At 40.4% G+C, this 24,212-nt stretch overlaps 1 protein-coding gene across 3 annotated transcripts in view; it reads left to right on the top strand.

The window, feature by feature from the left end:
* Nucleotides 1–24,212, top strand: part of ASCC3 (activating signal cointegrator 1 complex subunit 3) — an 841,816-nt gene that overhangs the window by 360,220 nt on the left and 457,384 nt on the right. For all 3 annotated transcript variants that reach the window (XM_040350155.1, XM_040350157.1, XM_040350156.1), the window contains one exon: nt 23,149–23,283. In XM_040350155.1, coding sequence (XP_040206089.1) covers nt 23,149–23,283 — 135 coding nt within the window. The remainder of the gene's footprint in view (nt 1–23,148; nt 23,284–24,212) is intronic.

Raw genomic sequence — 24,212 nt, 5'->3', positions numbered from 1 at the left:
TCTTTGGTCCAGAGGGCGATTAAGTGCGGGAGCCTTGGATGGTGTCTGGTGGTCGGGGTGGGCATGGCGTGCCCGTAGGAAAGCTTCGGCTTCCGATGGGTCCTGGAAGGTTAGTTGGTCCCCATTTGGGGCTTTGAGGCGGAGTACAGCTGGGAAGGCTAGAGTGAACTTAATTTGTCGTTTGAAGAGTTCGGAGCAGACTTGTTGAAAGGCCTTGCGTTTCTTCGAGACCTCGATGGAATAGTCGGCGAACACTAGTACTTTGATGCCATCGATCTGGAGCTGGCGGGCTTGCCGGAAGGAATGTAAAATGAGGGACTTGTCGGCGTAGTTAAGATACTTGGCGATGATCGGGCGGGGTGACTTACGGTCTGAGTTGAATGCACCCATGCGATGAGCTCGTTCCACCATGCAAGGGCCCGGGAGGCCCAGCGCCTCCGGGACGCGTTGGGCACAGAAATCAGCGAGAGCGGAGGCCTGAAGTGATTCTGGGACACCAACGAACCTAAGGTTGCTCCTCCTGGATCTATTTTCTAGATCGTCCAATTTTTGTAGGATGAATTGGTTGGTTTTATCTTGTGCATGCTCCATGGCCTGGGCATGGTATAGATCCTCCTCTGCACTGGAGAGGCGGTGTTCCAGCTCATTCAGACGTGAGCCATGTTCTCCTAATTGGGCCTTAATCTGCGCCATCCCAGCGTTCACGGCCTTCTCCACAGAGGCCGCTATCATTGGGTTCAGCAGGGCGGCCACAGCTTGTGCTATCCGCTCTGTGGTGTTGTCCCCTGCTGAGGGGAGTGCAGATGGCTGTGGAGGAGGTGAGGGGGAGCTGGCGCCGCTTACCTCCATTTCCGCCGGTGCGTCGGATGGCCGCGGAGCGGAGTAGGCCGAAGCCGGGGCCTCGATTTGAGGTTGGGCCGCCGACGGCGGCGCGGTCTGCGCGGAGTGGCTCCGGGAGCCTGATTTTTCCAGGAATCGATCCATCCGGTAGGTGGGACGTGCCCAAAGGTGTAGGGGGGCTCAGATGGCTGTCCGGGCTGTATTTAGAGGCCGGTTTGTGTCGTGCGGCGGGAGCTGCTGAGGAGAGCAGTCACTCCATGCGGCGCCGGAACCGGAAGTCTCTAGAGCTTGCATTTTAATAACTTAGGTTAGCCAATAAAGAATATCATTTATAGGGAAATATTCAGTTTATTGTGACAGTGTTGTGCATTGTCACAGTGTCAGAAGGGATACATGTCACCCAGGGTTCTCATTCATGCAAGTTGAGGAGTTCCAATATGTCATTTGTGAATGGAGAAAGTACATTTTTCAGTCATTTCCAAAACTGGTAACCCCAGGTTGGGTTCCGGAGTCCAGAGACTTTATAGAGACTTTTAGAAATGAAGCCACTAACTCAGGTTTCCACTGGAAACCAGCAACCTGATTGTGCAGGTGTGCAAAGCATTTTTACTATATGGGCTGTCTATGGTTCCTTCCCCTGTAGACAAGCTGCTGTAAGAGCAGTGTGAACAGGCACTGGGAGATTGTCCTGTCTGAAACCTATGACATTGTGTGTAATTAGGAAGGATCTTGTGCAACCTTAAAGGGTCACTAAAGGAAACAATTTTTTTAGCTGAATAGCTTCCTTTACCTTACTGCAGTCCTGGTTTCATATCTTCATTGTTTGTTTTTGCTTTGATGTTGCTGTCATTCCTCTCTGTTTTGGACACTTCCTGGTTGTCTGTTTCCGGATAACCACAGTACTGGGAAGATTTCTCACTGTGGTGACTAATCAAGGAGGTGTGATTACTGTGTGTCTAAAACTCCTCAGCACCAATCTAGTTTTGTTTTGCAATCCATTACTGCCCTCTATTGGCTCTCTGGCTCTGTACATCAGAGAATCGGGAAACAGCAGCACAAACTAAACTAAACTAAACTGCAGGCACATTATATGATTGTTTTTTTTTTATCATTTTTAAAAGGAATCGGTTAACTATTATGTCTCTATACCCTGTAAACAGTCATTTCAGCAACATTTTTTTTTCCTTTAGTGACCCTTTAAGTTGGATTCAGGAACAACACAGTACAGATAGCCAGAATGCTGAAACATGTATGTTTGTCGTTGTGACACACACACACAAAAAAAAAAAAAAAAAAAACCTGCAAAGGTAACCTTCTGTGTGTTTTTGAACTTTGCTTTTAAATAAAAGTGTGAAAAATATATTAATGTTATAAAATTGCCTTTCCTTTTTAGTCTGCAGCCACTTCAATTTTTATTTAATTTTTTTAATTCAATGTAATTTGGCAACCATGAAGCATTCTGTACACCATCGGTGTATGCAACACCCCCAAAAATTTTATTTTATGTTTACGTAATTGGCTAATTTTTTTTTCTCCAAGAAGTCTGTACTACAGCACAAGTCAAATTTTTGACTCCCCAACAGTAGACATTTCAGTTTTTGTGAGATCCTTCTCAAGAGTTTTATTCTTCTAAAGGGATGCAGGTCCTGCAGATTTTCTCATTAGAACACTGAGAGTATACCAGTTGATTAGAATGAATCTGCCCCTCCCATACATAATTAGTCTGCCAAGGACACAACAAAACAAGCAGCTATTTTATCAGAGATACAGAAGGTAGGATTTTGCTACTGTTTGTTAAAATCTCTGCACAGAAAGTTAATTATGTAGAGAAGTTACTATTTAACCACTTAAGGACCGCCGCACAACGATATATGTCGGCAGAATGGCACGGCTGGGCACATGGACGTATGTATACGTCCCCTTTAAGAGCTCCGGGACCCGTGGAAGCGATCGCCGCGGATGTCCCGCGATCGGGTTACAGGAGCTGAAGAACGGGGATAGGTGAGTGTAAACAAACCTTCCCCGTTCTTCTCCTGATATAGGGAACAATGATCACTGAGTGCCCCCTAGTAGTTAACCCATTCATCGCCATTTTCACATTAATCCGTGCATTTTTATAGCACTTTTCACTGTGAAAATGACAATGGTCCCAAAATGTGTCAAAAGTGTCTGATGTGTCTGCCATAATGTGTCAGTCACGAAAAAAATCGCTGATCACAGCTATTAGTAGTAAAGAAAAAAATATTAATAAAAATGCCATAAAACTATCCCCTATTTTGTAAACACTATAAATGTTGTGCAAACCAATGGATAAAAGTTGTATTAATTTTTTTTACCAAAAATAGGTAGAAGAATACGTATCGGCCTAAACTGAGGAAAAAAAAAAGGTTTTTGTTATATCTTTTTTTGGGGATATTTATTATAGCAACATGTTAAAAATATGGATTTTTTTTCAAAATGGTTGCTCTATTTTTGTTTATAGCGTAAAAAATAAAAACCACATAGGTGATCAAATACCACCAAAGAAAGCTCTATTTGTGGGGAAAAAAGGACACAAATTTTGTTTGGGAGCCACGTCGCATGACCGCGCAATTGTCCGTTAAATTGACACAGTGCCGAATCTCAAAACGGGCAAAGGTCCTTAACCTGCATATTGGTCCAGGTCTTAACCAGTTAACCACTTCTGCTGTAGAGCATTTTTTTTTTCACGCTTGTAACAATCTGCATTTTTGGCCATAAAATTAGTTAAATCCCCAGGAACTTTTTTTTTTTTTTACTTTAAGTTTTTATTCTTAAAAAAAAAAAATACAATCATGATGAATATACATGTACTTTGTCAGTGAACATCCACCAGATATGACAAGCAAACAAAAAATGATGAGCATAAAAGAAGTATAAATTGTAGTAAGCCCAATACACTGCCTGTTATATTACTTACACTCTATTGCGTGTAACAGTTGAGGACTCACAAAGTGGGACAGGGTTATAGTAAAGGAGGGGTAATATATATATATTATTATATATATTACAGTACCTTGACAGTCTTCATACCCCTTGAAATATTCCCATCATGTTGTGGGGATGCTTTTCTTCAGAAAGGGCATGGAAGCTGGTCAGAGTTGATAAGAATATGGATGGAACCAAATACAGGGCAATCTTGGAAGAAGACCTGTTAGGCCGCGTACACACAACCGGTCCAAACCGATGAAAACGGACCGAAGTCCAGTTTCATCGGTCCAAATTGATCGTGTGTACAGCCCATCAGACTTTTGTCCTTCAGACCAAAGTTTTAGAACTTGCTTTAAAATCAAACTGATGGACGGCTGACCATTGGTCAAAACCGATGGTTAGTACACAAAAGCATCGGTTCAAAACCCGTGCATGCTCAGAATCAAGTTGACGCATGCTTGGAAGCATTGAACTTAGTTTTTTTCAGCATGTCGTGTGTTTTACATCACCGCGTTCTGACCTGATCGGATTTTGAACTGATGGTGTGTACGCACATCAGACCATCAGGCCGCTTCAGCGGTGGACCGAAAAGACTTGAGACTGGGACAGAGGTTCACCTTCAAGCAGGGCAAAAACCCTATCATATAGGTAGAGCTACAATGGAATGGTTTAGATCAAAGCATATTCATGTGTTAGATTGGCCCAGTCAAAGTTCAGACCTAAATTAAATTAGGAATCTGTGGCCAGACTTTAAAATTCTGACAGAACTTGAGCTATTTTGCAAAGAAAAATGGGCAAACAATGTACTCTCTAGATGTGCAAAACTGATAGAGACATACCCAAAAAGATTTGCAACTGTAATTGCAGTAAAAGGTGGTTCTAGAAAGTATTGTCTCAGGGGGGCTTAATACAAATACACACCACTTTTCAAATATTTATTTGTAATAATGCAAAAACATATATATATAATTTTCCTTTCACTTCACAATTATGTGCCACTTTGTGTACATATTCTTTCTTTTTTTATTGGAAAAAGCCAACTTTATTTGGATAAAAGTCATTTTACAAAGTAGTTACTTATGTAGAATAATAAAACAGTACATTATAACAGTCATTTTGTGTGAGATTCTTTGTACATACATGTTAAGGCACAGGTTTATGGGGGTATAGACAACCAGTATAAAATAAACTTCATGTCATTCAGCTACCAATACAGTTCTGATTAAGATTTTCATGATTAACACCTTCATATGACAGTCACTTTCTACTTTCATCTAAGTATGCCTGTCTGCTGGACTTGGATTATTTTAGGCACATGTTTCTCCATCCTCTAACCATCTATCCCACACCTTTGAGTACTTATGCCCGCACTTTCTATGGGCATAGACTATTTTTTTAAATTGTAGCGCGTCATTAATGTCCTTCTTCTATTGGCGTATGAAGGGAGGCTGAGCCTGCATCCATACCTTGGCTATGCCCTTACGGGCCATAAACAGAGTTTAATTTAGAAATGTAGCTTGGTATTTGTCAATTTTTACCTCTGGCAGAAGTCCCAGAAGACATAGTTTGGGGTCTAATACCACTGGGGAACCCATATTGTTATGTAAAAACGGGACAATCTGTGTCCAGTATGTCTGAATGCTTGGGCAGCTCCATATGAGATGGAAGAACGTTCCAGGTGCTGCATGGCACAAATGGTATGTCGGGTCATAATTATGGAGGAATTTCACCTTTTTTAGGGGAGTCGGGTAGGCTTTGTGTACAATGTATATCTGTGTCAGTCTGTCAGATAACTTGGAGGACATCAGTCTGGTCCCTTCCAATATTTCATCCCAGTGCCTATGTCTTTTTCCCATTCCATTTTTGCCTTTTGTGCAATGCATTTGAACTACGGTTTCTGATCTTTAGATACAGGGTCGATATGTGTTTAGAGGGTTCCTCTCCCATTATTACATCCAGAACTGGGGGATAATCTGACACTACTTCCATATTTGGTAATTGTGTTTTCAATGCATGGTGCAGTTGGAGATACTTAAAGGCGATCTGGTTAGGGAGTTGCATATTCTTCCTTACATACTTGAAACTGCTTGATTCTGGAGTTAGTTAACAATTGATGGAGGTATATTATGCCATGTGTAGCCCATACTGTCGAATCTGAGAAAGATTCTAACTCAGGTAGGTGTTTGTTGAACCATAGTGGGGTGTGGGTGTGAATTTTCCCAGTGCTTTGTTTTTTAAACGTGATTTCCCATATTCTTTGATGATGGAGTAGCATTCCCATATTATACCTTGTGTTTTTTTTAGTGAGTTGTTTCCCTCTAAGGATAGCTTTAAGCGGGGTAAATGCTGGGTGACCCGGTTTATTACATACTAGGGACCTATAGCGTTGAATTTCCATTTTGTTAAAGTGGTATATGTGGGAGAGTTGAGCTGCCAAGTAATAATCCTGTAAATCAGGAAGGAACACTCCTCCCATATCCACAGGGTTCTTCAGAACATGCCAGGCTAGTTTATGTCTGCCATTTCCTCATACAAATGAGTTTAGAATGGCTTCCATTTGTTTAAAGACTTTTAAAGGGATATAGAGAGGAGCATGCCAAACCATTTATAGTATTTTGGGTAACAATCATTTTTATTATATTTATACGTCCCATCACCCCTAGTGGCAACCTGGACCATGTCTGGGTTTTGGACTTTATTAAGTCAAATAAGGGTGTGACATTTATGTGTGTGTAGTTAAAGCCCTAGTAACCTCTACCCCCAAGTACTTAATTTGTGATACTCTAGATAACGGTAAACTTGGGTTTGTTTTAGGGGGGAAAGATGTCCAATGGGGGGATTTGGGACTTGTCCCAGTTGATACGCAATCCAGAGTAACTACCCATTTTTTCAAAGACTAGCCACCTTTTCACTGAGAAACTTTGCAATAAAGGCCCTGGAGGGGGTTTTGCTGGGATGCGATGAGCTCTCTACTGCAAACATGACATAGAAAGCCTCCCTGCTATATTGATCAATGAGAAGTGTCTCTAGGTATTCAGTGGGATTGTTACCTTCAGTTCTCTCTGGCAGTCTTATGAACCAAAGATTGCACCTTCTCAGCCTGTTTTCCATTTCATCTTGATGTGCATGCAGTTGTTGTATTTGCCTTTGCAAGTCTTCTGCAGTATGGCTTAAGGGGTGCAGTATATCCTCTGCTGCTCCTATGCGGGTCTCTGCCTCTGTGACCCGGTCCCTTACAGTAGAACAATCTTGTCTAAGCAGGGATAGATCGATTTTAACCTCATCAATCTTCATGTCCCCTGGAGGGTGTATATGGCCTCCAGTACTTTGGCTGTGTCTGAACCCTGATGTTCTGCTGCAGAGCACATGTCAGTGCCATCTTGGTCTGCTGGCCTTTATCCTGGTGTCTGAATTTCTGCAGCTTATCCATCGCATCCGTGGTTCTTTTGGATGCCTGTTTCCTACTCCATTGCCATCCAGGCCACACCCCACTTTGTGTACATCTAATCACATAAAATCTACATTAACATGTGTGGTTGTAACTAGGGCTGCAACTAATGATTATTTTCATAATCGATTAGTTGGCCGATTTATTGTTTCGATTAATCGGATATTAGCCTTTAAAAAAACAAAACACAACACAAATTGTCACAAAAACACATTACTCGCTTTTCTGCAGCTTCTCCATTGAAGTATATTGAACCAAAAAAAAACAAAATTGCACCGTTTTGCTTTAAAAAAGTCCTTGCCCTTTCCAAATACGCAGCAGCTGAAAAAAAATCATGTATGTGAACTTGTCCCATAGGAGAACATGTAAATGAACTGTAGTGTGTTTCTGCAAAAAGCACCAAAAAACAGAGGTGTGAACCCAGGCCTGAGATGTTTAGTAACATAATGGGGTTAAAAAAACAATAATAAGTACAAAAAGAGCAAATAATCACTACTGTAAGGGGTTAATTTTTTTTACCGTGGGACAGTAAAAGTAAAATTTACAGTATCGATTTGCTTTTTTGTACTATAAAGGGCTAATTTTAGTTTGTTTAACCCCATTATGTTACTGGCCGATTAATCGATTATGAAAATTGTAATCAATTAATTTCATAATTGATTAGTTGTCGATTAATTGATTAGTTGTTTTGGCCCTAGTTGTAACATGGCAAAATGTGGAAGATTCCAAGGGGTATGGATACTTTTTTTAAGGCACTATTATATATATATATATATATATATATATATATATATATATATATATATATATATATATATATATATATATATATATCCATTTTAATAAGGTCAGAAGGGAGCTACATAACCCATATGAAGATAAAAAGAAATCTGTGAGACCAAATGCTGTGCCTTGCAGGAAAGGGAGGAAAGCCTGAACTTCCCAGGATACTTACAAACTGAAATAATGAAGAAGAATAAAGTAAAATGCATGAGATAAACATATCTTTTTAAGTCTGAACTAAATTCATTGTCATGTCTTAAATGATTTTGGGAAAGTTTAGTTAGTTGCAAGAAGGGAAAAATCAAGTTACATGCCTTTTGTAAATAGTAGAACCAATACGATATTAGTGCATTAGACATTAATTAAGCAACAATGTGCAAGTTCAAACAAAACACTCAAACACCTAATAAATTATGAGTGACCCTACTATATCAGAAACCTGTTGGAGATGCCATAAAGACAGGGGCACTTTATTATAAATCTGGTGGTCCTCTGCCTCCCTACATACTTTTTGGAAAGAAGTATACCACATCACCTCCCAGGTAACATCTTATGATCTAGAATTCTCCCCAGCCCAATTCCTGCTTCACAACTTGCCCCCTACCACACAAATCATACCACAAATCTTTAGCAATGCACATGATTAATACAGCAAAACAGTGCATCCCCCTGCACTGGGGCTCTTCTCAGATACCCACACTCAAAAAATGGTTTAACAGAATTCGTAAAGTCGCTGAAATGGAAAAATGAATCCACATCTCACGCGACACACCAACAAAATTCAATAAAAAGTGGGCATGCTGGTCACATTTTCAGACAACATCAGAATACTTCGACATACACAACTCACATAAAAAAATAGCCATAATTATGATACACCCTGTCTGCTGACAACTGTAACCCACATCCTCCATTACCCAATCTTCTGTTTGACATCCTTCACCCTTTAAGGGCCATCCCCCTCCAAGGCACACACAAATTCCAATTGGGTGTATGCGGAATAAGTCTCTTAGATCATTAGAGTGGTCTTGGAAAGAGAAGCTTTCATTAGTTCTTTACTGTTGGAAGCAACCTTGTGAAGCCTGAGATTGGAGCAGGCTAACATTTGCTGTGCTCTTTTTAGACTAATTGCAGACTAATTAGAATGTAGGGATTTTAAGCAGTCATCTACATTGAAGTCCCTTTCTATGAATTGTCTGGCATCTGAGCCATACTCAGGCTCACATAGTTACATAGGTTGAAAAAATACACAAGTCCATCTAGTTTAACCATAAAAAATAATATCATACAATCCCATATACCCAATTCTATACGCACAGTTGATCCAGAAGAAGCTGAAAAAAAACAGCAAAGCATGGTCCAATTTTCTACAGCAGGGGGAAAAAAATCCACCCTAAACCCCCGAGTGGCAATCAGATTTTCCCTGGATCAACTTTACCTACAGTGGATATAAAAAGTCTACACATCACTGTTAAAATGTCAGGTTTCTGTGATACAAAAACAATGAGGCAAATATAAATCATTTCAGAACTTGTTCCATCTTTAATCTGACCTATAAACTGTACAACTCAATTGAAAAACAGACTTGAATCTTTTAAGGGGGGGGGGGGGACTGAAAAATAAAACAAATAACAATGTGGTCACATAAGTGTGCACACCCTCTTATACCTGGGGATGTAGCTGTGTTCAGAATTAAGCAATTTCATTTAAATTCATGTTAAATAACAGTCAATGCACACCTGTCATCATTTAAAGTGCCTCTGTATATCTCCAAATAAAGTTCAGCTGTTCTAGTGGAAGACAGCAAAGAAGAGTGGGCTGCACCATCGCTAGTAACAGAGCAAAAAAGAAGATAGCGGCGGCCAGCCCCGAAGAAGGCACCGGAGAGCGAGCGGGAGCAGAACCGGGGAGCGCCGAGATGAGAGCAGAGAAGATGGAAGAAGACCCCCCGGAGAGTGGAGAAGACCTCCCCGGAGAGCGGAGAAGACCCCCCCCCCCGGAGAGCGGAGAAGACCCCCCCCGGAGCTGACTAATAAATTATTTTAAAACCCTGTGTTGTGTGTTTTCTTTTACACTTTTCCTCCAGGTGAATGGGTAGGGGGTACGATGTACCCCATATTCATTCACCTAGGATGGGGGGCCAGTATCTGGGGGCCCCCTTATTAAAGGGGGCTCCCAGAGTCCGATAAGCCCCCACCCGCGGACCCCGACAACCAACAGCCAGGGTTGTCGGGAAGAGGCCCTGTCCTTATCAACATGGGGGCATGGTACTTTGGGGTGGGGGGGCACAGGGCGCCCCCTGCCCCAGAGCACCCAACCCCCTCATGTTGAGGGCATGTGGCCTGGTACGGATCAGGAGGGGGGCGCTTGCTCGTCCCCCCTCCTTTCCTGGGCGGCGTGCTTGGATACGGGTCTGGTATGGATTGTGGGGAGACCCCCACGCCGTTTTTTCAGCATAGGTGGTTCTCCTTACAATCCATACCAGACCTAAGGGCCTTGTATGCCCCCGGGGGGGAACCCAATGCCGTTTTTTTATTTAAAATTTGGCATGGCGTCCCCCCTCATGATTCATACCAAACGCCGTGGCTAGAATTGGCGGGAATCCAAGTCGGATCCCCGTCACTTCTATGACACGCTCGCTGGAATGTGCTTTTTCTATTCCAACGAGTGCAAGATGTTGGCACCATGTCGCCGAGAATCAGCGCGATGCCGCCGTGCTGAAAACACATTCTCGGCGACAGGTATTGTATGTGTATGTTGTTTGTACCTATAGTGCACATTTTCACTGTGGTAGCCAATCAGAGGCAACACACACATTTACCTGGCCTCACAATAGGAAGGGCAAGATTGTAGACTCTTAAGATCTACAGTATGTGTGTGTGTATATATATATATATATATATATATATATATATTTTTTTTTTTTTTTCTTTTACACAAAGTCACACTGAAAAGTGAAAGTAAGACTTAGATCACTTTCACACTGTGCCACACATAGCGTCGGTGGTAAAATAGCGGTAAACGCCACTATTTTACTGTCAGATTTGCGGCACATTTCGGCTGCTAGCGGGGCACATTTAACCCTCCGCTAGCGGCCAAGAAAGGGTTAATACTTCTGGCAATGCACCGCTACAAAATGGTATTGCTGGCTGTACGGCAGTGCTGCCCATGGATTTCAATGGGCAGGAGCGCATTAGCAGTGGTGAGCTAATGCACTCCAAAGAAGCTGCTGGCAGGACTTTTTCTGATGCCCTGCCAGCGCACTGCTCCAGTGTGAAAGCCATCAGGCCTTCACACTGGAGTGAATAGAGCAGCAGTTTAAGGGCGGATTACAGGCGCTATTTTTAACGCTATAGCGCCTGCAAAACGCCCTCAGTGTGAAAGGGGTCTTAGCAGTGTATTTTACTTTCATGCTTCACTTATGAAAAAATGCCATTTTAGAGTTTAGTTGTCTTTTAAATGTTGCATAAAAATCTGAAGAACTCATCAAATTTGCAGTTTCATTTGAGTCTGAAAAATACATGTTATATAAAAAGTTTTACTTCTTTAAACGCTTGACCAAAGAAACAAGTCAATTTTATCTACTGGTTACTGGTAATATGCATACTGTATGATTGAAGGTCCATGGAGACTGTGTAAGTTCTCAGAAATATGTGAAACTGCTCAAGCTACATAATTGCTATGTGAAGCAAATTAAATATTACTTGGGAGAGCGACATTTTATGAAAATGTGTTAAGGAGAAGCAGTATATTAAATTTCAGTTACTATAGCACAATTTTGCATCCTTTTGACAATTGCACAGTTTGTGACTCTTGACACAAAAACAAAAGACTCCTAAGCACATTTTGCTTTTAAAATAGCCATATCATTTTTACCTATTATGGTTTTAGAAGAATCTGTAAAAATAGGCATACTTTTTCCTGGTATCCCCATGACCTTAACAGCCATCCTGTAACACTCCTGAGAATTTATTAATAACAGGTATGATTGGAACTCAGCAGAAAGAGGTTTCTCAGGGTAAACCACCAATGCACTCTCTTATGTATCAGAAAGTTTAGGGGTTAAATCATCACAACCTCATGTGAGTATAAAAGTATATGAGCTATCCCAGCAGCAGCTGAAGTATGGAGAATGTATTAACTTTGCTACAGAGTGTAATTTGAGAAAAGTCTGAATGCAGCAAGTATTTAAACTCTGGCAGTCATATTGTTAATTCACAATATTATGGAGTAGTTTTATCTATAGAAAACAATCCCTCAGTTTGTGGTTAGAATATAGCCCAAAAGGATCAGCATTCATTAGTATAATCCCAACAGCTTGAGGACAACAGATATCTGGTTATAATGCAGGGAACTATTGTAATTCAAGATACTTGCGGTTCAGCTGGTAGTAGTTGTTCACCAGGGGATGTATGTAGTTGCTAGGTAAAAGGGTCCAAGAATCCAGGAAGCAATGGTTCTCCTGTCAAGCTGAGGCTGGGTGTAGTAACAAACAGGCATGCAGCATGTGGATTAGAGAGGTAGAGATCTGAGGTATGGATATTGGCTGGAGAGGAGTACAGCAGTGGTTCCAGGGCTCGGTGCTGGGAGGTAGTGTTCCTTGACTGGCGGCAGGGATCCGACAAAATAACCGAACACCCTACCGCCATCTCTAAGGAGTTTAAATAGCCCCGAATTCGCGGGGAAATCGAGGAAGGAGGCAGAGTCGCACTTCCGCGTTCCACGCTGGAGCGCAAACGTCCGCGCACCGGAAGTGACGCAGATGTCTTGCAGAACGGAGCGCAGCTGCTTGTAGAAGGCTCAGCTGCGCTCGTTCTGTACAGGGAAACATCAGAGATATTACATCCTCCCCTCCTCAAGGGGGCACCAGCAGTGCTCCTAGAAAGAGAGGGGCGATTAGGATACCTAAGATGAAATTGTCTAATCAGGCGAGGAGCATGTATGTTTGAAGAATTCTCCCAAGAGTCATTAAGTTGATCATAACCTTTCCAATGTATCAGGTATTGAAGGGTGGAACCATGTTTCCTCGAATCCAGGATCTTTTCAACCTCGTATTCAATCTCACCATGTACCTCGACAGGAGGAGGAAGGTTTGGCTGTCTGTTAGGAAATGGGTTAGAAATAAAAGGTTTAATGAGGGAAACGTGAAATGAGGAATGTATCTTCCAATCTGGGGGTAGAAGTAATTTTACAGCGTTCGGATTAATCAAATGGGATATTTGGAATGGTCCAACGAATTGAGTGCCTAATTTTTTTTGAAGGTACTTTAAGGTGAAGATTTCGCGTGGAAAGCCAAACCAAGTCGCCAACCTTATATTCAGGTGGTGTCGATCTATGAGAGTCGTAGTATCGCTTTTGTCTTTGTTGGGCAAATTTTAAGTTAGACCGTAAGATGTCTAGTGTGTTCTTTAAAGTCGTGAGATATTGATTAACTGCTGGAACACTGTTTGGGGGGTGATTGGTTGGGAGACTGTTGGGGTGGAAACCATAATTAACAAAAAATGGTGTAAATCGAGAAGAAGAACTGGCAGAATTGTTATAAGAGAATTCAGCAAGGGGTAGTAATTGAAACCAATCATCTTGTAGATGTGTACAGTAACATCGTAAGTATTGTTCAAGGATTTGGTTAATTCGTTCAGTTTGTCCATTTGTTTGTGGGTGGTATGCAGTGGACATGCGGTGGTCAATTTGCAGAGTATTACATAAAGCCTTCCAAAATTTAGAAATAAACTGAGTTCCACGATCAGATATGATTTGAGAGGGTAGTCCATGTAATTTAAGAACATTGGAAATGAAAGCTTTTGCAGTTTCATGGGAAGTTGGTAACTTCTTTAAAGGAGTGAAGTGTGCCATTTTGGTCAAAAGGTCTACTGTGACCATGATAGTGTTAGCACCGTTTGACTTAGGGAGTTCAACAATGAAGTCCATCGACACAACTTCCCACGGTCTGTTGGGTACTGGAATAGAAGTGAGTAGACCAGAAGGGGGTCTCCTAGAATGCTTGTTACGAGCACAAATCTCACATGAATTAACATAAGTGTGGATTGTTTTAGTCATATTAGGCCACCAGTAGTCTCTGTTAACAAGATGGATGGTTTTATTGATTCCGGGATGGCCGGCTAATGGTGAATCATGAAGATGTTTGAGAAGTGTAATTTGTAATTTAGGAGGAACGACAATCTTATTATTGAAAGTATACACTCCATCTGGCAGTCTGGTAAGATTTTTTGGTAGACAAGAGAGATCTTTGGAGAGTGACTGTGAGATTAACTGTCTAAAAGACGAAGAGATTCCAATGAAACGGTCTGAAGGAATTATAGATAGAGGAGGAATCTCAGTGTTCTGGTTTTCATGCATGCGGGACAAAGAGTCAGCCTTGATGTTCTGTGAACCAGGCCTATAAGATATGAAAAAATTAAACCTGTCAAAGAATAAACTCCACCTAACTTGACGGGCAGAGAGTGTCTTACATGTTTTCAAATGCTGTAAATTACGGTGGTCTGTAAGGATGGTAATTGGGTGTTTACTACCCTCCAATAGGTGCCTCCAATTTTGTAGTGCATCTTTAATTGCAAGAAGTTCTTTTTCACCAATGGGGTAATTCTTCTCTGCTGAAGACAAGGTCCTTGAAAAAAAAGCTACTGGGTGTAGAGGTTCAGATAGACTTGGACGTTGAGAAAGTATAGCTCCAAGAGCATAATGAGAGGCGTCTACTTCCACAGTGAAGTGGTATTGTGGGTTGGGTAATTGTAAGATGGGAGCTGAAGTGTAGCATTGTTTAAGAGTGTCAAAAGAAATCTGGGCTTCCTTTGACCACGTAAAAGGTATCTTCGAGCTAGTAAGGGCACTCAATGGTTTGACAATTGCTGAAAAATCTTTGATGAATTTGCGATAGTAGTTTGAGAAACCGAGAAAACGTTGAAGGGCCTTCCTAGAGTTGGGAGTTGGCCAGGAGAGGATACATTCTACTTTAGAGGGTTCCATCTGGATGCCCTGAGGAGTAATATGGTATCCAAGGAAGGAAATACTTGACTGACTGAAAACGCATTTTTCTAGTTTGGCATATAAAGAATGCGTTCTGAGCCTGGCCAAAACCCAACGGACATGTTTAGTGTGTTCCTCAAGTGTATCAGAGTAAATCAGGATGTCATCCAAGTATATCACAACACAGATGTCAAGCAGATCTCGAAAAATGTCATTTATGAACCACTGAAAAGTGGCGGGTGCGTTACACAGACCGAATGGCATTACAGTGTATTCAAAGAGACCGTATCTAGTCTTGAAAGCGGTCTTCCACTCATCACCTGGACGAATCCTGATCAGGTTATAGGCACCCCTAAGGTCTAGTTTTGTGAAAACTTTTGAAGTTTGAAGACGTTCGATGAGTTCTGGAATGAGAGGAAGAGGGTAGCGATTCTTAATAGTGATGCTATTGAGACGACGGTAGTCAATGATCGGACGTAGTGAACCATCTTTATTTTTAACAAAAAACATAGCTGCACTTGCAGGAGATGTGGATGGTCTGATAAAACCCCTTTTTAAGTTTTCATCAAGGTAATCCTTCAGGTGTACAAGTTCTGGTTGGGATAGAGGATAAATACGTGCAGTTGGTACAGGTGTATCAGGAATGAGATCTATAGGACAGTCGTAAATACGATGGGGCGGAAGAATCTCTGCCTTGGTTTTACTAAAAACATCTGAGAAATCTTGTAGATAGTTAGGGAGATCTATTGAGTCAACTGTTGTGGACAGAACCGAAAGAATAGGGTAGCAATTCTCCTGGCAATATGTAGAATTTAGATTAAGTGAGAGGTTAGTCCAAAGGAAAGTTGGCTGATGGAGTATTAACCAAGGTAATCCTAGGACTATTGGAAACAATGGAGATGGAATGACATCAAAGACAAGAGTCTCTGTATGGTCATTGCCACAAGTGACCAGTATGGGTGAGGTTTGAGAGGAAATAGGGCCCGAAATGGAACTTGAACCGTCAATAAAAGTGACAGAAAGAGGATTTTGTTTAACCATGCAAGGAATTTTATTAGATTTTACAATTCCTAAATCAATGAAATTTCCGCAAGCGCCGGTATCCACCATTGCATCAATCCTAAGTCTTTCTTGATCCCACTGTAAGGTAAGAGTGACATAAACAAAACGATTAGTAGTATTTCCTGTTGGATTAGTCTTACTTATGTTTAAAAAGTTACCTTCGGAATTCTTCTTGAGGAGTGGGCAAGTGGAGACCATGTGGTCTGGAGCGGAACAGTAGAGGCAGAGGTTATGAGCTCTGTGGCGTTGTTTCTCAGCAAATGATAAAGGAGCCCTGACAGCTCCAAGTTCCATTGGAACCTCTTTTGGGGGAGATTTAGATCTTCTGAATTGTGGGGGAAGATAAGTGTTGAAGCGTTCAGCCTTCCTTTCACGGAGACGTCGGTCAATGGTAAGGGATAAATGCATGAGGTCCTCAAGGGACGGAGGAAGCTCTACACGAGCTATCTCATCCTTCATAGATTCGGATAGTCCTAATCTGAATTGATTACGAAGAGCAATATCTGTCCATTGTGTTTCTCTACTCCAACACTTGAATTCCGAAATAAAATCCTCTACGGGTCTTTTCCCCTGTTTGAGGCTCCTGATAAAGTTCTCTGCAGTAAGTTGTTTGTTTGGATCTTCATATAAAAGTGACATCTCATCCAAAAATGTATTGAAAGCCCCCAATAATTCACCATGTTCTTCCACATATGCATCAGCCCAGATTCTAGGTTCTCCTCTTAGGTAGGATATAAGTGCAAGGATACGAACCCTATCTGAATGGTAGGTGCGGGGGCGTAAATCAAACATGAGACGGCAAGCACTAATGAATTGGCGAAAAATTTTCCGGTCCCCTGAAAAGGGTTCTGGGGGGCAGACCTTAGGTTCAGGTCTCTCTCGGGGTAATGCAAGGTTTTGGTTGCGTAATGCTTCATTTTCAAAACGTAATTCATTCATAGTAGTAGTGAGGTTATCCACTCTTTGTGAAAGTCCAACTAGGTGGTTAGCAAGGTCTGCTGGATCCATGGTTCCTATCTTGTATGGTTTTATTGGGGTTCGGTTATTATGTAACACTCCTGAGAATTTATTAATAACAGGTATGATTGGAACTCAGCAGAAAGAGGTTTCTCAGGGTAAACCACCAATGCACTCTCTTATGTATCAGAAAGTTTAGGGGTTAAATCATCACAACCTCATGTGAGTATAAAAGTATATGAGCTATCCCAGCAGCAGCTGAAGTATGGAGAATGTATTAACTTTGCTACAGAGTGTAATTTGAGAAAAGTCTGAATGCAGCAAGTATTTAAACTCTGGCAGTCATATTGTTAATTCACAATATTATGGTGTAGTTTTATCTATAGAAAACAATCCCTCAGTTTGTGGTTAGAATATAGCCCAAAAGGATCAGCATTCATTAGTATAATCCCAACAGCTTGAGGACAACAGATATCTGGTTATAATGCAGGGAACTATTGTAATTCAAGATACTTGCGGTTCAGCTGGTAGTAGTTGTTCACCAGGGGATGTATGTAGTTGCTAGGTAAAAGGGTCCAAGAATCCAGGAAGCAATGGTTCTCCTGTCAAGCTGAGGCTGGGTGTAGTAACAAACAGGCATGCAGCATGTGGATTAGAGAGGTAGAGATCTGAGGTATGGATATTGGCTGGAGAGGAGTACAGCAGTGGTTCCAGGGCTCGGTGCTGGGAGGTAGTGTTCCTTGACTGGCGGCAGGGATCCGACAAAATAACCGAACACCCTACCGCCATCTCTAAGGAGTTTAAATAGCCCCGAATTCGCGGGGAAATCGAGGAAGGAGGCAGAGTCGCACTTCCGCGTTCCACGCTGGAGCGCAAACGTCCGCGCACCGGAAGTGACGCAGATGTCTTGCAGAACGGAGCGCAGCTGCTTGTAGAAGGCTCAGCTGCGCTCGTTCTGTACAGGGAAACATCAGAGATGTTACACATCCACACTTGCAAGGATTTGAATTCTAGCTCTATTGTGGTTCGTCCTATTCAGAACATGTAATATGTGAGTAGATCTTAACCATCAAGGAAGCTATTCTTCTATACATAAATATTCCCTGTTCTGATGTTGGAAAGGTATGCTATTAGTCAACATGGTTTATTGAAGGAGGCAAAGACAGTTTTTCTTGGTGTCAAATACTTGAATGTGTATTATCTCTTATCCCATATCATGAAAGTAGAAGAAAAATGTAAAGGGGTTGTAAGCCCTCGTGTTTTTTCACCTTAATGCATCGCCCCTCAGTTGGCTTAAGTGTGCATGTGCCGCATGACATCGGCACATGCAAATACAAGGATATCTCCAAAACCGTGCAGGTAAGGAAGAACCTAAGGTGTTACACATGTAGCCTATATAATTTCAACAAATAAATTATGCTTGTTTATTGCTAGTTATCCCTCTCTGCATCAAATATTTATCATTACTTCCACATTGACTGAAATGTTATATCAGGCCAGAAGTTTTAATTCTTGCAGTAATAAGTACAAATGTGATTGCCTTATTCAGTGTCTGCCTACCTAGACTACACACATTATTGGGTAAACTCCCAGACAACAGAGTTATGCCTTGTACACACAATCACAATTCCCGAAGAGAAAAATGTAATGTGAGCTTTTTGTCGCAAATTCTGACAGTGTGTATGCTCCATCACACTTTTTCTGTCAGAATTCCGGCCAAGAAAAGATTGAGAGCAGGATCTCAATTTTTGTGACAGGAAAAATTCCTATCACAAATCACATTTGTCTGTATGCAATTATGACACACACACAAAAAAATGTGCATGCTCAGAATCAAGCAGAAGAGCCAAACTGCCTATTGAACTTAATTTTTCTCAGCTCGTCGTACGTGTTGTACGTCACTGTGTTCTCGACGGTCGGAATTTTAGCCAAGATTAGTGTGACCGTGTGTATGTAAGGCAAATATCAGTCGTTTTCCTGCTGAAAAATAAAATTATTTCTTGTCGGAAATTGCAATCGCGTGTAAGAGGCATTAGACTGGTTTCACACTAGCTACGGCTGTGGCTCACAGCAGGGGGTCCAGTGCGTGTCTTTTCACCATCTCAGGTGTGAATCGGGTCCATATTTTTTTCCTAAATCACACTTGAAACCAGAACCAGAAAACGCACCAGACCCTTCTGCAGATCGGACGGCGGCCACCCTGGAGGTGTGAACTGGCTCAATTGTGGGTAAACCCACATCCAATTCTCATCAGTGTGAACCCAACCTTAAAGTAGGACAGACAGGTACAATATATATACCATTATATATACCATTTACTGAGAAACTGAGAGTACTGTTGGCACACTGACAGCAGAGGGCACAGATGGAATGTGGTCACTTATAAAAAAAAAAAGGGGTATGTGTGTGTATATGTGTGTGTGTGTGTGTGTGTGTGTGTGTGTATATATATATATATATATATATATATAGTGCCTTAAAAAAAGTATCCATACCCCTTGGAATCTTCCACATTTTGTCATGTTACAACTAGGGTGTGTGTATATATATTATATTTAAAAAAAAATTAAACTGATTTTGCTGTTTTTACAAGGTAATTGTTTACAATTATTTAAAAATAATGCCCTTGGTACCGGTGTAGGCCATTTACATATTTCATGCAGCCAAACTGGAAGACTCTCACAATGTTGCTAAGAGATCTATCAATAAAATGTTAAAACATTGTAATTAGCTACCCGTGGAAAGGCTTTTCAGTTACATAAGATATGAGACTAAAATGGACACCAGTACAGTTGTTTTGGCCCCACTGCTTGTCTCTGCTTTGTCATTTATAAACCACAGCCGTGTGATGATGCTGTGGCTGGCCTAGAGACAGGTTCTTTTGATAAGGCTTCAAGCTCCCCTTGCCCCTCAGTGCTCTCTTCCAAGTATGGAGAACTATTCTCCATCAATGCAGGGACCCTCAGTGGCTAACTAACTGACCAATCACTCTCACATGGGGAAGTTTTACAACATCTGGAGGGCTGCAAGTTGCCCACCCCTGGTTTAATAGCTATATGTATGCTCTGACATAGACTAATTGCTTTAACTTTAGTTAATTTAGTTTACAAATGGGGCTTTGATTTTGTAGTAGAACTAGATAAATACATGAGTATTTTCTTTAAATGTCAATGTCTCACTTAACTGCATAAAAAAACAAAATTAACAAAAACAGATATAAACACATGCAGGTGTGTGTGTGTGACCATTGTACTATATATTTAATCCATTGTAAACACTATGGGGTAGATCCACATACCTACGCTGCGCCCGGCGCAGATGTCAGATACGCTACGCCGCTGTAACTTACTTTGGCTTAGTTTGAATCCTCAACGAATTTGCGTCGTAAGTTACGGCGGCGTAGTGTATCTCTCGTGGCGTAAGGGCGCATAATTCAAATGCGGCGGGTAGGGGGCATGTTTCATTTAAATGAAGCGTGTACGCCTGTCGGATCTAACACAGATTCCGATGTATCTTGTTTGGTGGATACCAAAACAAAGATACGACATGCAAAATTTGAAATTACGCGGCATATCAAGCGTAATTTCTTTGAGGATCTGCCCCTAAGTCATGTTTCTCATCTTTCCAACATTGTTGTCATTACCAATCTTGTGTAATAAAACTTCCTACATTTCAGCATTTTTGTCAATATAAAATCGCCAATCTGCATTTTACACAGAGTTGTACAGGCTGTTGCTTTAAACATCTTTTGAGTTTAAAGAGTTATTTTTATGGCAATATAATGACTTGTACATAACCATTCTACCCATGTATTGTATTTCTTTGGTCGTCAATGTAATTTGAGCATAGTGTTTTTTTTTTTTTTTTTCTTTGTTGTTTTTTTTTTTTTTGTGAATCTAAGAGGATAATGATGCATAATCTTACTTACTAAGCATACCAGCTAAGAATCCAAAACAGCCTAAAAAGAACTTGATGCACAAAGCTAAACCACTTTTTTTTATTTACACCTCATTAAAACAAACTGCAGTGGAAATTAAACCATTGTTTACATCATTAAAACAAACCTCACTTTAAACCTTTCTTTGAAAGGTTTCTTTAGGATTGTCTGAGTTTTCTATTGCTTAAATTTCCAACGCGTGAAAAAGTTATGCCATGCACTTGAGGTCTATATTGGACACTCATGCTGTGTTTTAATTAAATTTGCAAGCAAAGTAAAGCATCATTACCAGGGAGTATATTTTATTGCAAATGTATTGTCTGTAGGCAGTTTTGCTCTTTGTGTCCCACAACATACCTTTTTGATTTGATTTTGTTAATGCAAACAGAGAGTCCAATATAAATGATGATGAGACCACTTCTATTATACTTTGATGTTTTCACTGTTCTCCTAGATAGGCTTATACAGCCAGATCTTTCATCGGCGAGGACAAAAGACTTGATTATTGTTGTATCCCAATTGATCAGTGAGCTTTAAGCAGAACTGCCATTCCTTCTAGTATAGCAGATTTCTAACCAAGAAAATCACAGTATAGGGTCAAAAAGCAGTAATTTTCTGGCAGTGGCAAATATTGATTGGTGAATATCACTGCGGCTTTCTATATATTTTTAAGTCTCGTTTACCTTTGGTTTATTAAGTTCAGGACTAAAAGTAAAAAAAAAAAACATGGTGGCTACTCCACATTTTCATCAGTCTGACTTAAAGGGGTTGTAAAGGATTTTTTTTTGTACCGTAAATAGCTTAATTTACCTTAGTGCAGTCCTCCTTCACTAACCTCATCCTTTGATTTTGCTTTTAAATGTCCTTATTTCTTCTGAGAAATCCTCACTTCCTTTTCTTCTGTCTGTAACTCCACACAGTAATGCAATACTTTCTCCCTGGTGTGGAGAGAGACTCTTGAGGGGGGAGGGGGCGAGCAGGAGTGTCAGGACACCCACTAACACACAGCCCCTTTCTCCATCTGCAAAGTAGAGAGCGTCCTGATCCTCCTGCTCGCCCCCTCAAGAGGCTCTCTACACACCAGGGAGAAAGCCTTGCATTACTGTGTGTAGTTACAAACAGACAAACAAGAAGTGAGGATTTCTCAGAAGAAATAAGGACATTTAAAAGCAAAATTGAAGGATGAGGTAAGTGAAGTAGGACTGCACTAAGGTAAAGGAAGCTATTTAGAGAAAACATCTTTTTTTTTCCATTACAAACCCTTTAAGTAGTATGCTGTCAATAGCACATGTTATCAAGAAACCTAAATAGTAGCAGGATCCAATATTATTTACTCACTATTGCAGCACACTATGCTTTATGGATCTTTTTTTTTTTTACTTTATGCAAATAAACAATATGTTCTAAAAATTGGAACATTTCTAAAAAAGTTAACATATAAATGATAATTTGAGAGAGTGCATAGTTGGTGTCAGGTTACTTTTACATTTCTCACCTTTGTGTATGTCCTGCTTTTAGGTAAAATTACACCAACAAGTTGTATCTACAAGCACTACCTTCCCTAGAATTGCATTGTTTACATCTTCAGTGTTCTCACCCTTCCAAGTACACTTCTGAGTTGGACTATAGGTCCTCATGCTAATGCTTAGTGGCATTTTTCATTTTAGTAACTACACAACCACATAAAGTTTGTACAGAGAAGAGGTGAAGGGAGATGAACACAACAAAGGGAAAACTGTATTAAAATAATGCAACCCTATTTTATTAAACAGTGCTCTGCAAAAAAAAAAAAACTTTTATTTAGTGAGAGCTTAGTTTTAATCATTCTTTAACTATATTTGTTAGCTAAATAGTTTACTTTACCATTGTATAGTGCAATGACTTTATTCCTAAAAAAGGAAGAAAAAAAATGTGTTCTTATAAGTGGTAAATGACAATACAAAAAGAAAGAAAAACAATGGTTTATATAGTTTTAACAAATTGCATAGAGAAATTATAATGTGCAAAGGTTAGTAAGCATATAACTACCATTTTTTTATTTATTTTTTTGTGTACCAAAGCCAGTAAAGATGTATATAAACTGTGGCTAGCAATGTTTGTTTGAAGCACACAACTTGGATTGTACTGGTTTATGTTTTTATATATACTATATACATCCATATCTTTTTTTTTTTTTTTTCTTTTGAAGGTAATGGTTTTTGTTCATGCCAGAAACTCCACTGTGCGGACAGCCATGTCCTTGAGGGAACTAGCAAAAAACAATGGGCACATTTTACATTTTTTGCCAAACCAAGGATCTGACTACGGCCATGCTGAAAAGCAGGTAAGCGCTGAATGCTCCTCCTTCAATTTGACCTTGTCCTTGAACTTGTTGGCCCTGTAAAATATGTTCACAAGACAAAAACATGCATTTGTTATTGTTAACACTTTAACTCTTTTAGATTGCAGAAAAGCATTAAATAAACATTTCCACAAGCTCTTCTTTTTTTTTTTTTATAAATTTCCTGCTGGTTTGTTGAGCTAAATGTGCTTTCATTTGAGATGTTGCAATTAGCATGGGGCTTCATGCCCTACTTAGTGCCACTTGTATCTCTACTCTGATTAAAGATTGAGTGTATTTCCTTATTGCGTCTGCCAGTTTAGCCATATAAGCATGTTAAAGCAGAATTACATGTTTAGCAGAAATATATTTTTTAACCGTTTCAGCACCATCATCTGTTCTTGTTTAGTGTAATGGTGTTCATTGTTCTTTAAGGCAGCTGAAGACATACATTAAACGTTTAATTGCAATTTATTTTGTATTTATAAAGGTTCAATCCAACAATAATTTTACAAATACAAATCCTTAAGACCTTCCTTACTTACACAATTCCATATTTAAGCTAGCAGACTATTATCATAGATAATAAACAGTGGGGTAGTGGCTGGTACAATGAAACTGACGAACTCAAGAAAAAACAAGACCGAAACAGAAACCTGGCTATGACTACTAAACCCCACTGGGTAGAAAAGAATATGTGAAAACAAATACAAATAAACACATATATAACAGTTATTTTTTATTTTAACTTCTGTTAAAAAGCAACAAACAATAAAGAGTATAAAAATGATTGGTCAATAATAAGTCAAAGAACACCACTCACTGGTAAATAAGCCCCTTATACACCCTCATACATAAGACAATTGAATATAAGCCTGCCTCTGGCACAGCAAAACTGGTAAAACTTTTGTTACCACTTGCTACACTTGCGA

Source organism: Rana temporaria, chromosome 4, assembly GCF_905171775.1.
Source record: "Rana temporaria chromosome 4, aRanTem1.1, whole genome shotgun sequence".
NCBI lineage: Eukaryota > Metazoa > Chordata > Amphibia > Anura > Ranidae > Rana > Rana temporaria.
This window is presented reverse-complemented; position numbering and strand designations above follow the sequence as displayed.